The sequence below is a fragment of the Lissotriton helveticus genome, chromosome 3_1, assembly GCF_964261635.1.
Source record: "Lissotriton helveticus chromosome 3_1, aLisHel1.1, whole genome shotgun sequence".
NCBI lineage: Eukaryota > Metazoa > Chordata > Amphibia > Caudata > Salamandridae > Lissotriton > Lissotriton helveticus.
In genome coordinates this window covers 31,749,588-31,763,666 of record NC_136061.1, presented here as the reverse complement: position 1 = coordinate 31,763,666, position 14,079 = coordinate 31,749,588, and the positions used below count along the sequence as shown (strand labels likewise).

The window sequence follows — 14,079 nt, the reverse complement described above, 5'->3', positions numbered from 1 at the left end:
CCCTAGTGTATCAATGCCCTGGTACCTCAGTACCATATACTAGAGACTTACAGTGGTACCCCAGTATGCCAATTGTGGTGTGTACAAAGTACTGACCAAGAAACTTAGAGGAGAGAGCACTGCCACTGGGGTCCGAATTAGCAGGATTCAAGTGAACTACACTCAAAACACACTGACACCAGCCAGAAACTGGGGGTATCTATGCCAGAAAGATCCTACTTTCCTACGATATTCAGGTAACTTACCCGCTGCACACGGACGAAGGTCATGTGCAGAGGGGAGTGGGAGGTTGACTCGCAGGGCCTGGACGCTGGCCAGGCCTGTACCCAACCCCCCACGGGCAGCCATGGCCCACTGCGCGGAGCCAAAGGCCTCTCCAGCCATGCACTGCCCCCAACCTCGCTATGGGCACTCAACCCCCACATGCCCACGGGCAAAGGCCAGGCCGTGCATTCATTCCAGCCAAAGGCAGCCAACCCCCCACTGAGCACAAGCTTAGCCTCCAGCCAGGCTGCGCCCAACCCCCACAGGCGCTCAACTTACATTTATAGATAGATATGGCAAACGCACGCCATCAGCAGGCGTCGTCTACCGGCAGAGGAAGCGCTGACCGAGGCTCCCTGGCTGCAAATGTGGCTGCATACAAACCAACGTCTGACTACAGACTTCTTTTAGGCTCTATCCCGGGTCCCTGTCCACAGCAAGATATTGTAACAGCAAGTCAACAGCAGGCGTCCACTCCATATGGAGCAAGGGAATGCAGGTGGACAGCTTTCTGGGAGCTGAAGGAAGCAACACAGTCTGCCTCCTATAGCCTGCTGCACCTTTCCACCTTTACTAGTTGAACTGCAACTTTGCAAAAGATAGACCATATTGGCTAGAATGCACTTGGAGAGCTACTAAGTTGTGTTCACTTGAAACCCACAGCCGAAGGCTATTGATGAGTGCCAGTCCTGGTTTGAGTGCTGCCAAATTGAGGTTTCTGATGTTTATTCAGGTATGTGCACATAGGTAGCCGTCTACATCCATATTTCGGTTACTGTATGAATTTATCAACTAGCCTAGCATAGAGAGATGAGAAGGCATGGAGGGGGAGAGAAACTAAGGAGAGAGGAGAAAGAGGAACTGAAAGACCCAGAAGGGGACAAAGAGAGAGGCAGGAAAGGAGAGGGAGATTAAGAGAGAAAGAATAGAAGGACAAGGAGAGATGACAGAATCCAAGAGAAGGGAGTCCTCCCTGCTCAAGCTCCAGGAGCTGGGATTGACCCAAGATGCCCCGTAGTCGCCAAACTGCCCTCGCTTCTCCATCCCATAATGCACCTGGGCCTTCATATAATTGAACTTCTCTGGATGGTCAGCTCGGTACTTCCGAAAGGCGTTTCTGGTCAGTTTGTCTGCAGACATGGAGAATGGGGTCTGTCCCAAGTTATCCCTGAAATTAGAAACAGAAAGCGGTTGGTGGCTGTGCAGAGGTGGCACACACAGGGCACCCTCTGGGCATTCAGACATTCCACAGTCACACAGAGACAAATACTGTCCAACTCTTCGGATACACTGCTGTCGGTGGATGTGCAGAGGTGGCACACACAGGGCACACTCTGGGCATTCAGACAGTCACACAGAGACCAATACTGTCCGGCTCTCTGGATACACTGCTGATGGGGTATTTCTCACCGTTAAACAATATCATAATAGAATATTATTCAGTATTTATCAATAGGAGTAGTGCTGGACTGGAGGCACCTGTACGTCCAGGCTATCTGACACGGTAAATTGATGATGCCTCGCGGCATCAATGTGTTCAATTGGAATCTACTCTAATGTATTTAATATATTGGTGAGCGCTGTCAATACTAATATTTATTCGGGCGGTGCTACTGGATGACTGCATTCAACATCCTTGCCTATAGGCAAGCCTGGGCTGCTTCCTATCATTAAAGACATGTTTGATAAACATCTCTTCTCCCTCATGATTGGTGAAGCTATCAATATCATGTTCGTGTTTCATTGGCCCAGAATTATCCATTCGTCATTGGTGATGTAAATTCTAACATGGATACTGACCTTCTCCATTAAACATTAAAGATTTCGAATCAAAAGAAGTCTGCTCCTAATTTCGGACTATACGATATTTATCTACATTTCCGCTATTAGGAACAGGAATTATTAGAAGACCGCTTTTCGTCCTGATGATGGTCCCACAAATAAATTAGACATGCAGCAAAACATGGACTCTCATTGGACTCATTTTAAATTGTCTCCATTTTCATTTTGTCTTAATGTCCAATGTGACAAGAAATTTCCTAAATGTGTAATCTGTTTAAAATCTAATGAACAATTTTTGGATTTATTCCTTTTCTACCATATTTAATTAATTCTAATATATGCAATTGTGTGCTATTTTGTAATACTTTGAGGCAAGGCACACGTAACGTTGCACACTCTGTGACAAGACACACACTTGCTGACTTGTGCTAGGGTACAGAACTAGAAACCCGCAGAAACGACTCAAAATCAGTGAGTGCAGCCTTACACACACAAAGGGGGTGCTTTCCTTGTTACAGTCTGACAAACTTACAATGGACAATTTACCATACTCATAGGGAGCATTAAGGTACACAACCTGATACAAGGGAACAGAGACCAGAAAATGCAGAGGGATTATAGAGAGGGCACACAAAGACAACACCAGACCCCCACAGCCAGAAATCACACGGGGACAGCAGCCAGAATACCTAGAAAACAACCCAGGGGCACTACAGAGAGAATACACAAAAGGTAGCTTTGGTGAATACTACAAACAGAACAAACCCTAACACATGCAAGATGACCTCGTGAGGAGTAAAGACAGAGGGTACCCTCACAGCAGCACTGACTCAGAGGGTAACGGTCTTGTGTAAAGGGACAAATGCTCTTATTACACATTATTGGAAGATGTGTGTACTCTGAAGACAAGCACTTATACACGCAGGTCCTCAGTACTATTAGACTGAACACAGAGCTACATAGAGTACAGAAGCCTCAGGTCAAGCTTTAGCGCATGCATGGTCACCAATAAGGAGTCAGACCCTCCAGCCCCCGCTGGTTCCCCGGCAGCTTTACCTGAGAGCCGGGTCCCAGCCCGCGTCCATCAGAATGGTCACAACCCTGCTCTGCCCAGCTGTGGCAGCCACGTGCAGCAGCGTGAACCCTCCGGTGTCGATGCGCTCGTTCAACAAAGAGCGGACATGGGGGGCATCTGTGCTGGCCAGATCCCGTGTACGCGTCCTTTCATCTTCTACACCTGATGAGGGGTCAACCGCATCATCACCCCGGCTAGGTGTCAGGATCTCAGAATCGCCTTCGACCTGGGCAGTGTTCTGACCTGCGTTGTCATTGGTTGGAGTAGGCACCTTCTGTGGTGCAGCTTGGCTTGTGATGCTTGCAGAGAGGTCTGCGATGGCCGGGGCATCTGTCCGACCGTGGCTCCCGATCCCTGTGGTACAACCGGTCACCGCTCTCAGGAGGCGCTGCAGCAAGTCCACATCTCCGGTCTTGCAGGCTGTGAACAGGTCATTCCGCAGCTGGTAGGAAGCGTCATCTAAGGGAAGCAGAGACCAGAGACATGAAGATAAACCATACACAGCCATGAACAACTCAAACGGCTCACTCCTAATGATGCAACCCTTGTAGACATTGAGATCTGGTGGCCAAAAACTACAATCAATTCCTCCAGCAAGGAGGAGGCCCTGTGGGTGTCTAAAGTATCCACCCAGTACTCAACCTCGGTGATTGCTGGGCCGCACCAGCATTTGAATAAACACTTCAATGTTAAGATTCAAAGAAAATCAAGTGGGCACAGAAAGATGATCAAACATCTCTCTGGACCGTCAATAATCGCCTTGAATGTCCACGACAAAGGTTATTCTAAGATGACAGGTAATGGTTAGAGGTCCCGTGTAGTGTCTGCCACCCAACATAATTAGACCTATTTTTCTTTGCATTTATTTTCAGGTTTTTAGTATGACACAACTCTAAATGATCATATTTTCAACAATAAATATATAAATACTATTTTCTAGAGGATACTAATTTGTCTACATTGCCAGAATTTATCAAATGCTGTATGCAGTTCAAAACTTTACTGATAAATGTTTTTGGTTCAGGAAACCTGATTGGACCTTAGACTAAAACCAACACCCCTCATTTACTGGCTTACTTCATCTTTGGGTAGCCAATTTCCAAACATTGAAATAACAGGATAAAGCAATCAGAGTGACTCTCCAAACATTGCCAGGACAAAATTGTTTCAGAGTTTTGAGCTTGATCTGTATCCAAAGCTCTCTGGAACCCTCAACGGCTCCCTCAAGCAGAATCCTTAATTCGGAAACTGTCCTATCTTGGACATTTTCTCCATTTCAAGTGGACATTTTCTAGCCTCCTCTAGGACAATAAGTCTCTGTAAGATCTCCAATATTCACTTTTTGAAAACACTGCGATAGGAGTCTCGTACAGTGCCCATAGCATAGGATACCTTTCTTGTTTCTTTTTATTCTCTCTAGGCGGTGGTAAACATGTATTCAGAACCACCATTGGTGCTCCTTCTTCCTTGGGGTTCACAGACCGGGCCAGAAATCCTCCATTACAGTTTTACAGTCACTTTACTTTCAAGCTGACAGAGACGAGCCGTACCTGTGGATTGCAGTTTTCCTCTGTTTCGGTCTACTTTTAGTGATAATGAAGAATATTTTCTCTTTGACAAGCTTAACAAATCTTCAATATATATTGTTATTTTCTTAAAGGTATAATACTTTGCTGATAATTAACGACTGGGCTCTTCCTTCGCTCACAGTTCTACAGCTCATTTTCCGATCTTTTTAAGCATTTTGTGCTTCAACCTCAAAATATGGAAGTCGAGGAAGCCCTCAGGCCAGGTTCGGGACGATTCAAGTCACCTTTTGGAAAGTTAAAGGTTCCTACAATACTGAAGGGAAAAATCTGCAGGATTTATTCGGCTCCCTGCCCAGTGTCCACATTCAGACAGGTTAAGCCTCCATCTTCAGCATGTGTTTCAAGGAACATGGGCATAACAGAGGAAATAGGGCGGGTGCACTTTCAGGCAAAGAAAACCTATACAACAGGAATAGGGTTGAAGACCAGCCTGACCCACCACGTATACAGGTTTTGTGGAGGAGAACAGAGGCAGCGTACATGCGGGCTCGGGTGTTCTAGATGCATGCAACCAGCCCAGCCCCAAGGAAACCACCCTTCAGTGCTGCACACACACCCAATGGACCCCAGTACTGATCCACCCCAAACCTCCAAGCACAGAACAGGCATCCTCCCTATATGAAGGGTAGATCCTTCATGTATAGGCTTTCACGGGGGAAAACTGGTAGGCAGTCTCCCAGCAGAGTTACAAGCAAAAGTGCTGATGCCTCTGACTAGTCTCCCTCAGACTAACGTCCGTCACCAGTGCCTGGGTTGAGAAGAGGATCGCCTCTTTAATCCGCCATGGATATACACTCTGGGAGCTCCCCTCACATCAGAACCCACTCTGATGTCAACACTAATGTCAAACTCGAGATGGTGGAGCTGAACGACACAGGCGTACCTTCATTAAGGTATTATTATTATTATTATTATTTATAGCACTGCAGGTTCCTCAAAGGTAGATCTGCTTCATGGGGGTGAAATCCAAATATAGGAGAGCAAGTCCTTTTCACTGTATGGATTTGGGAGAAGCAAAGCTGGAGCAGTGCCACGGAGCAGGACGGCTGGACTTTCTACACGCGGGAGAGGTTCTACCATGATGTCTGGGTTTTGTTAGTTTGAAAGGTAATTCCACACCAACAATGAAGCCACAAGACCTTACACGTTGATGGAGAGATATTTGGTGCATCCATCCATCCCATCCATGACATTGAGAAGAGATCCACCATAAGCTGCCTGTGTACCCACAGATTAAAAACAGGAGATCCAGGGTCTAGACATACTGGGAATTTATCTGGATCAACGCACAAGAAACTCTGTTCTTCCTATTTTAGTAGGAAGTACTTCTTGGCTTTCAAGTGGGGGAAGCTCCTTTCATCTTCTTTTGTTTTTTTGTGTCCGGTAAAAGTACTTGATCACCCCGGGCTTCTTGATGCCGACGCAAGCAACAGTAAGAGTAACACAAGGTTCTGAGGGACAAATGCACTGGGGCTTGGTAGCTTTTATAAACACCAGAGAGGGAAAGCCTTCCTTTGGATACTGAATTTCTGAAGGAAGAGATAAAATCTTGTTTTTGAAGTGGGACATCTCGAGAACAAGACATATTCAACGTTATTACTTTCAGATTCATTGTCCGGGTTTGATATTTGCCTACGACGGAGCAAAGGCCAGCATCCCAATCAGACACCATTGCAGCAGAGACATATAAGGACGAAAGAGCTCACAAGTTAGGAGAAGATCATCTGAGTCAAACCTCCTAGTCATACAAGGCATTATCCTGCATAGAGAATAGCATGAAGCTCAGCTGGTGCGACACCACTCATGGACGCCTCAAGCAGCAGTAAAACAGTGTTGTCTAGCACGTGAGAAGCCCCCCCAGAAAGCTAACGATAGAACAAGCTGCCACCCACCCAGCCTCTAAACCCATCCTTCATCCAACGTATGATCTGAAGCCTGTGAGAGAAGCAATGTTCCCGGGTGCGTATCAAGGGATGGGAACAGAGACATCTGCGACAAGTAACATTAATTCTGTCTCTTTCTCATGTTACCATCAAACCCCAGTCAGCTGCCTGGTGGTTTAAAGGTGCATACTATGTAACTCACCTGTTTCATGCAACATGCATTGGTCTTTCGGGGCCTTTGGCTGCCTGCTACATCCCAGAACCAGCTCTGGGCCTTTCATCATCTTGGGGTCAGAGGCAAGCGGCTGTTGAAGGGTCACTGCGGCAGTGTCCTCCAATTCTTTAGCACGGGAATCTGTGATGAAAGACCATAAGGCAATCTGAAGAACAGCCCTCACCAATCTTCCAAGCTGAACAGACATTTGAAGTGATTTGTACATCAACCTCAGAACTTGCATCGACTTGTCTTTAATACAATCACCAGCACATCTACCCAGGAATCAAAAACCTGTACCGGTCTCCTATCCCCAACATTCCAACCAAAAACCCAGATACACATTCAGGTCTCAGAAATCAAGGATACACCAGTGTCTGTTATACTCTAATGTCAGAACCCAAACCCACATCTATGTTTCGGATCCCCGGCACTCCAACCTCATATTCCGGAGAACTGCCAATGCCTGTAATGCCCAGCACACCAACCTAAGAACCCAGAGACGCTTCCATGTCTCCAGTCTCAGCATGCCATCCTCAGAAGCCAGACATGTGCCCATGCCTCGATTGCCTAGGACACCAGCCTCACAATCCAGAAAGGAGCCAATGTCTCAAATCTGCAAGACACCAACCTCAGAAACCACAAACGAGTCCATGCCTCTCATGTCTAGCACACCAACTTCAGAATCCAGAGACGCACCAGTGCCTCACATATCCAGGATACGAACAACCAAACCCAGAGACACTTTCATGTCTCCAATCTCAGCATGCCAACCTCGGAAGCCACACACATGCTCATGCCTCAGACACCAGCCTCAGAACCCAGAGTAGAGCTATTGTCTCAAATCTGCAGGACACCAATTTCAGAAACCACAAACAAGTCCAGGCCGCTCATGCCTAGCACACCAACTTCAGAATCCAGAGACGCATCTGTTCTCACATCTGCAGAATATCAACAATGGAACCCAGAGGCACCTGCATGTCTCCAATCTCAGGATGCCAACCTCATAAGCCAGATACGTGCCCATGCCTTGAATGCAATCTGGGATCTGTGTTCTAATCGGGGTGGCGAAGTGGCTGGTATGATTTGAAATATTTGCTAATTTGCATACTCCCGCTCTTTGCACTGAACCTTCCTTTTAAAAAATCATTGTGGAAAATCTATTTTTTATTGTTGCTCATGCTTTTATTCACTTTTAATCAATTTTGATGAGCTCACCTCCGCCTCTCTGACACCCGCTGTCCTGTCCGCCGGCTCCCCGTTCCACCACGGGTTCTCCCGCTTGATGTGGAGGGAGTGAAGGCGGGACAGGGCTTCAGTCACGGGTTAGAGGTCGGGGGCGGGACCAACCCTGCTGGAACCCTCTTTAGACGGTCATGTGTTCTTCGCGCAGCGGACGCGCGCAGCGGGCACGCCAAAGGCAAGCCCGTCTGCGCCCGTCCGCGCCAAGATGGGGCTTGGGGCCACCCCCCCTGCCCGAAATCTTACAGCTCCTAGCTATTCCCGTGATGACTTACTTAGACTCAGGACAAAACGCAACGCCAATTGTGAGACGCTGCGCTTACAAATTCCTCCAGTTGGCTGTCCTTTTTGTAAGTTCTCTACTTCCCACTTTCAGCTAGTAATAACGGGGGAGAATGGAAGATGTATGAACAAGACCTCTGATATGAATAAAGTTCATGACAGACAGTTCAACTTCCTTAGCACTAACTGTAGATCACTGCCCAAACATAAAGAGGACATTTTTAATCTTTTAACCGATCAACAGCCGGATGCTTTATTTTTAACAGAGACCTGGCTAAATGCCAGCTCAGGGCCGGACATTGCCACAGCCGTTCCCCCAAATTACGTCATAGTCAGAAAAGATCGACTAAACCAAGGCGGGGGCGGCATAGGTGTTATTTTTAAAAAAACACTTCAATGCAAATGGGAGGATCTCAATTTGGCCAACTGTGAAGCTGGTCTTTTTAAACTTACCTTGACTCCCCAAACTACACTCCCTGGAATTCTGATCTATCGTCCACCAGGGGCGGTTGGGGATTGGGTGGCGGCCCTATCGGAAGTAATCACTCCACTTCTAATGGAAGCATCCATGTTTTCAATTCTTGGAGATCTCAATCTGCATTTGGAGGATCGCAGTTGTCCTATGATTCTCAATCTTCTCTCGGATTTAGAAGCCCTTAATGTCCAATTGTGGAACAATGGCCCCACTCATATTGCAAGTCACCTATTAGATCCAGTCTTTGCAAATTTCGATCGCATAAGATGTGAGCCCGCATTACCTATACCATGGTCTGACCATTATCTTATCCATTTTAATATTTGGGTTCCCATTATCAAAAACCTGATTAGATCGGACGTCTGGTCCAAGAATTGGCGAAAACTTGATATAAATGAGCTCAACACACAGATCATTCGCTCAAGCCCCGATATTGTTTTTAAGGAACTCAAAATTAGTGACCACAAAGAGATCAATAGCTGGCTAGCCAGTGCTGCACACACTATAGTCCCGCTCACTTTGAGCAAACGAAAATCATGTAATCCCACAGTTCCGTGGTTTACAGAGAAATTAAGGGAAGAAAAAAGTGAGTGCAAAAAATTAGAGAGGCAGTGGAGAAGAGACTATGCTTCAGCCATTAAAGAAATATATAAACAAGCGCTTAATGACTACCATTTATCCTGTAAAATAGCTAAGGGAAACTATACTAAAAAAAACTATTCTAGTAGCACAAAGCAACCCTGGCACTCTTTTTAAAGTTTTAAAAGACCTTACTGGAGCAGCTCTCCAACCAGAACCCCCGTCCCTGTCTCCCTTGCAATGTAATCTCGTAGCCAATTTTTTTAATGAGAAGATAACCAAAATGTATTCTAATTTTAGCAAAAATGACGATGCGGCAGACTCGTTAGCAATTGTCTCAATCCCTAATGGAAGAGCTATAAGAGAGAACTCCTCTGAGAACGTACTCAGTAGATGGCAGCCTCTAGACAACACGGCTTTTGTACAAATACTAAATAGCATCAGATCAGGCTCACCTATGGTCCGATTCCAGCGTTTATTCTAAAGCAGCTGGATTCTTTCATCCTGGGTGTGATCAGATTGTGGTAAATAAATAAATAATACCTCTCTTTTTGACTAGACATATATCATAACAGATAGCTCAATAAATAAGAGTCAAGATTCGAGGTAGTAGGAGTTTTGCAGGTTTAATACAGCATAAGGACAGGAACAGGACAACCTGCATAGGAATAGGATGACAGGGCCCAGCAGCTGCTGGGGCTGGATCTGGGATGAGCGCGCTGACTTTTAATAACAATACATGAGCATATATACATAACGCAAACACATAGCATTACATTGCAGTAGGCGTAGCAGTGGGTGGAGCAGAAGGCGTGACGCGTAGCAGTCGCGAAAGATAAGGGCGAAAAGAGGTGTAACAGGGCGTATACATAGACATGTGATGCAAACGTAACAGAATATGTCATGAATGGGGCGGAAACCATGGAGGGGGCTACCTAAGGAGCCGGGACCTCTAACCTGATGGTGCGCGCAAACTAGCAGTGACGTGTTACTAGGAGAAGCTGGGGGCTATGAACTCTGTGCTAGGAGCAGAGACTGAAGTCTGGAGAGTCAGGGCGACATGTACCTAAACAGTATCTAGTATCTGATGTTTAGAGAACATGTTGATATAAACTAGAAGTTAGGAGGGGAAAGGCTAACTTGATTCTAAGACTGGACCATGCATTATTCTACATGTAGTGCGTGATGAAGAATATTAAATGACCATTAAATGCAGTATTTCTCTAACGTGGAGACGTGAAGGCTAGACAATGACGGAAACTATTGATGCAGTTCAGTAGCTTAGGAATGCAGAGAAGGAGGACTGAACTGATAACTGGAATCATAACATATTCTTGGCAGACTCAGAGACTGAGCCAGGCACTGCGAGGCAGGAAGTAAGTGAAGGGTCGAGGATACAGGTGGGGGCTGTATCGCTCCTCAGCGAAGCTTCAGGAGACAGGAGCTGAATCTGGTGTCCAGGCCCTTTTGAGGCCTAGAAACGGAGACTTTATAATAGAATAACGTGCACACTGAGAAACGTGGCAACGTATCTTTACATAGGCCTGATATTCGTAGTATTCACGAGAACTGGAAACTGGCATACTAGAGGTGGACACAACTGTAATTGCGTCATTAATCGGACATGGGGAATGCATATGCATATTTAATCATGCACACATAACATATGATGGATGACACGTAGGGACACAGAACATGGCAAAATTTACTTTTCCACATTCCCTCCTTGTCACTACGTTTCCATCAGGAAACATCAATATTCATGATACCGTCTATCATTTCATACAGTAACATTTGCTCGTCTCGAATTTTCTTGGAACGGGATTTAGAACGGGACTTGGGACTAGGAATACAAGAGGTAGCACAAATGCCGCAAATCGCAGGGCCACATTGTATACAGAGGCAGCAGCTGAATATGATCGCTACTGCAATACCTAGAAAGGACAATATTTTCCATCCCCATGCGGAAATTATATTCCAGAACCAACCGGACCATGTCCAGGTGCCTGGATCTTGGTGTAACAGATGGGCAATTTTATGGAGTCTGGTTATAGCTGAATAAACAGACGGCGCGTTATTTGGAATGAAAATGCAGCAACTAGATCCGATGACTCTACAGGCCCCGCCCCTATCGGCCAGTATGACGTCAAGGACGAGACGATTCTGTAAAACGACAAATCTCATAGCAGATTGCTCTTCAGTTAAGTTACCTAGAGCAGAGGCAGTCTCATTTACTACAGCTTCGAGGGTTCTGGTTAACCTACGGATCAGTTTACTATTCTGGATAGGTCCTATAAAGAAGAAGAAACCTCTGTTGAAATCTGTATACTGTTCTAGAGCAGTTTCAGTATAATCGACAATTGGGGACTCCCTTCTATGTCTAATGTGTACTAGATGTGTATTTCTATGATAATCAGGTGGGGCTAGGAAAACTGGTGGCAGTAGGAAGGCAATGTAACAGGTTCCCTCCCAATCGAGGGGCAGACGAACATATGCGGTTTGACCACAAATAAAATAAGAATGACGTGAAGCTTTGAAAATAGATTTCCCACTGTCACTATACTTGACAATAGTAGTACAATCACTATGTCCTACATGTACAGAACCATAATTTCGGACACATAATTCACCTTTGACTGGCAGTACTGAAATAGCAGGTAAGTCTGGAGTAGTATCAGACTGAACATTCAGGACCATAAAATTCGAAGAATAATTACCTAAATTATACACTTCATTTTCTAGATCTAAACCTGTTCTGTGGGGAAGACCTTGCTTGTCTGGAAAACATGTACTGTTAAGAAAAGACATATCTGTTGAGGATGACGTTAACGTGGACCATGCTCCACACGAACCATTATGTGAGAATGGATAAGGAAAAAGTGGCAGGACTCCCTTCGGTGTCTGGAAAGGGGGGAGTCGACCACACACCCAACAATTAGTGGCATTGCTGGTCTGGTGTGAGTAATGTAACATGCGGATAAAGGAATTATTTCGCATAGCGAGGCGGTAAGAGAGTTCATGAGGAGGCAGATCACTAAACGTGTGCTCTACTGTAGCATTAGCAGACTTATTTACATGAAGAACTGGGAAATACAAGAAAAATGCATAACTGGTGCAGGAAATCATAATGCTGAGAAATAATATGAAACATAGAAAAACAATACATCGGATTGAGTTTTGACTAACTCTCTCACTATGGGGGTCTATTTTATACATGTCAGAAACAGTCTAACCGTTTCACCTAGGGGAGGACTTAGACAATCAAACTGACTGACTTATTTTACTAGACCGGAGTTTTAGTTTATACTCCTGTTGTGGAGTTTTCTCTAACAGGGGAGGGGTTGTAGCAATGTCTTTTGCGGGACAGTCCTTGAGAACAATATTTTGGCAATCCTTCAAATCCTGGGAAATGTTCTTTAAGACGGGTTTCAGTCCATTAAAAAGTTTAATATGAGAAAGGTGCACCCAGCCTTTGCGTCCTTCCAACTTCACGGCTGTACGGGTGGTGAGGAGGACCTGTCGGGGCTCTTTCCAGCGAGGCTCCAGCGGACTTGATCTGTCAAAGTTGCGGACCATCACCATGGATCCTGGAACGATTTCATGCGGTGCCACCTCGGTATTGTCTGGAAATGCGGCAGCAACCTGTGAACGACATGAGTTGAGGGCAGACATCAAGGAAGCTAGGTAATCTGTCAGCATATTACTTGAAACATCGGTAATACTTCGGGGTCTAGGAGTACCCCACATGTTAGGGGGGCGGCCGAATACGACCTCATACGGGGACAGACCTGATCTGGAATGTGCGACCATGCGCATATAAAATAAAGCGACTGGCAGAGCTACTAGCCAGTCCACACCTTTCTCTTTACACACTTTGGCAATTCGGATTTTCAGGGTCTGGTTATGTCTCTCTACGAGACCGGCTGCTTCAGGATGGCGTACACAATGGAACTTCCACTGGTACCCTAGCAAAAGGGAAACATGCTTCATGAGTTCAGATGAGAATGGCTGGCCGTTGTCAGAATATACGACTCTAGGGAGTCCATAACGAGGGAAGAACTCACGAACCAACTGCTTGGCAGTGGTCGCGGCTGTGTAATCTGGGACTGGATATGCTTCTGTCCACCTGGACAAAGCGCATACAACTACAAGAACATACTTGAAACCTCGACATCGCTCCATCTGAATATAATCCATCTGGAGGACTTCAAAAGGGTGGTCAGGGGGCTGGAATCCACCTTGTTCCACCGGGACACTTTTACCTGGATTAAACTGACAACATATCATACAGGTACGGACTTTCTGCTTGGCTGCAGCTCGTAAATGCTTGTTGAACCAAATGTTCTGGATACTGTCTAACATAGCTTTTTCTCCTAAATGTGCTGGACTATGTGCGGTATTAATAATGACTTGAACCATAGAGTCGGGGAGAAACCATGTGGCTCTACCCTTCGTTAACCATCCTTGATCTGTCTGGACCCCTCCTTGTTCGGACCATTTCTTGATTTCATCGGGAGTAGCATGTAACTGGATATCTATGACATCTTGTGTAGGGTCCTTAACTGTCATACATGTAGTCGGATCTGGAGTATGTGTCTGTGTCGGATTAACTTGAATGTCTGGAGTCTGTGCTGTAAGCTTGGCTGTGCGATCTGCTAGATCGTTACCTTGAGAAATAATGTCAGTAACTTTCG

General features: G+C 45.8%; 1 protein-coding gene across 3 annotated transcripts in view; it reads right to left on the bottom strand.

Moving 5' to 3' along the window:
• Nucleotides 1-14,079, bottom strand: part of ANKZF1 (ankyrin repeat and zinc finger peptidyl tRNA hydrolase 1) — a 145,058-nt gene that overhangs the window by 41,350 nt on the left and 89,629 nt on the right. For all 3 annotated transcript variants that reach the window (XM_078679153.1, XM_078679152.1, XM_078679154.1), the window contains exons 11-13: nt 6,796-6,948; nt 3,103-3,580; nt 1,321-1,432 (exon numbers count right to left, since the gene is read on the bottom strand). In XM_078679153.1, the coding sequence (XP_078535279.1) occupies nt 1,321-1,432; nt 3,103-3,580; nt 6,796-6,948 (743 nt within the window). The remainder of the gene's footprint in view (nt 1-1,320; nt 1,433-3,102; nt 3,581-6,795; nt 6,949-14,079) is intronic.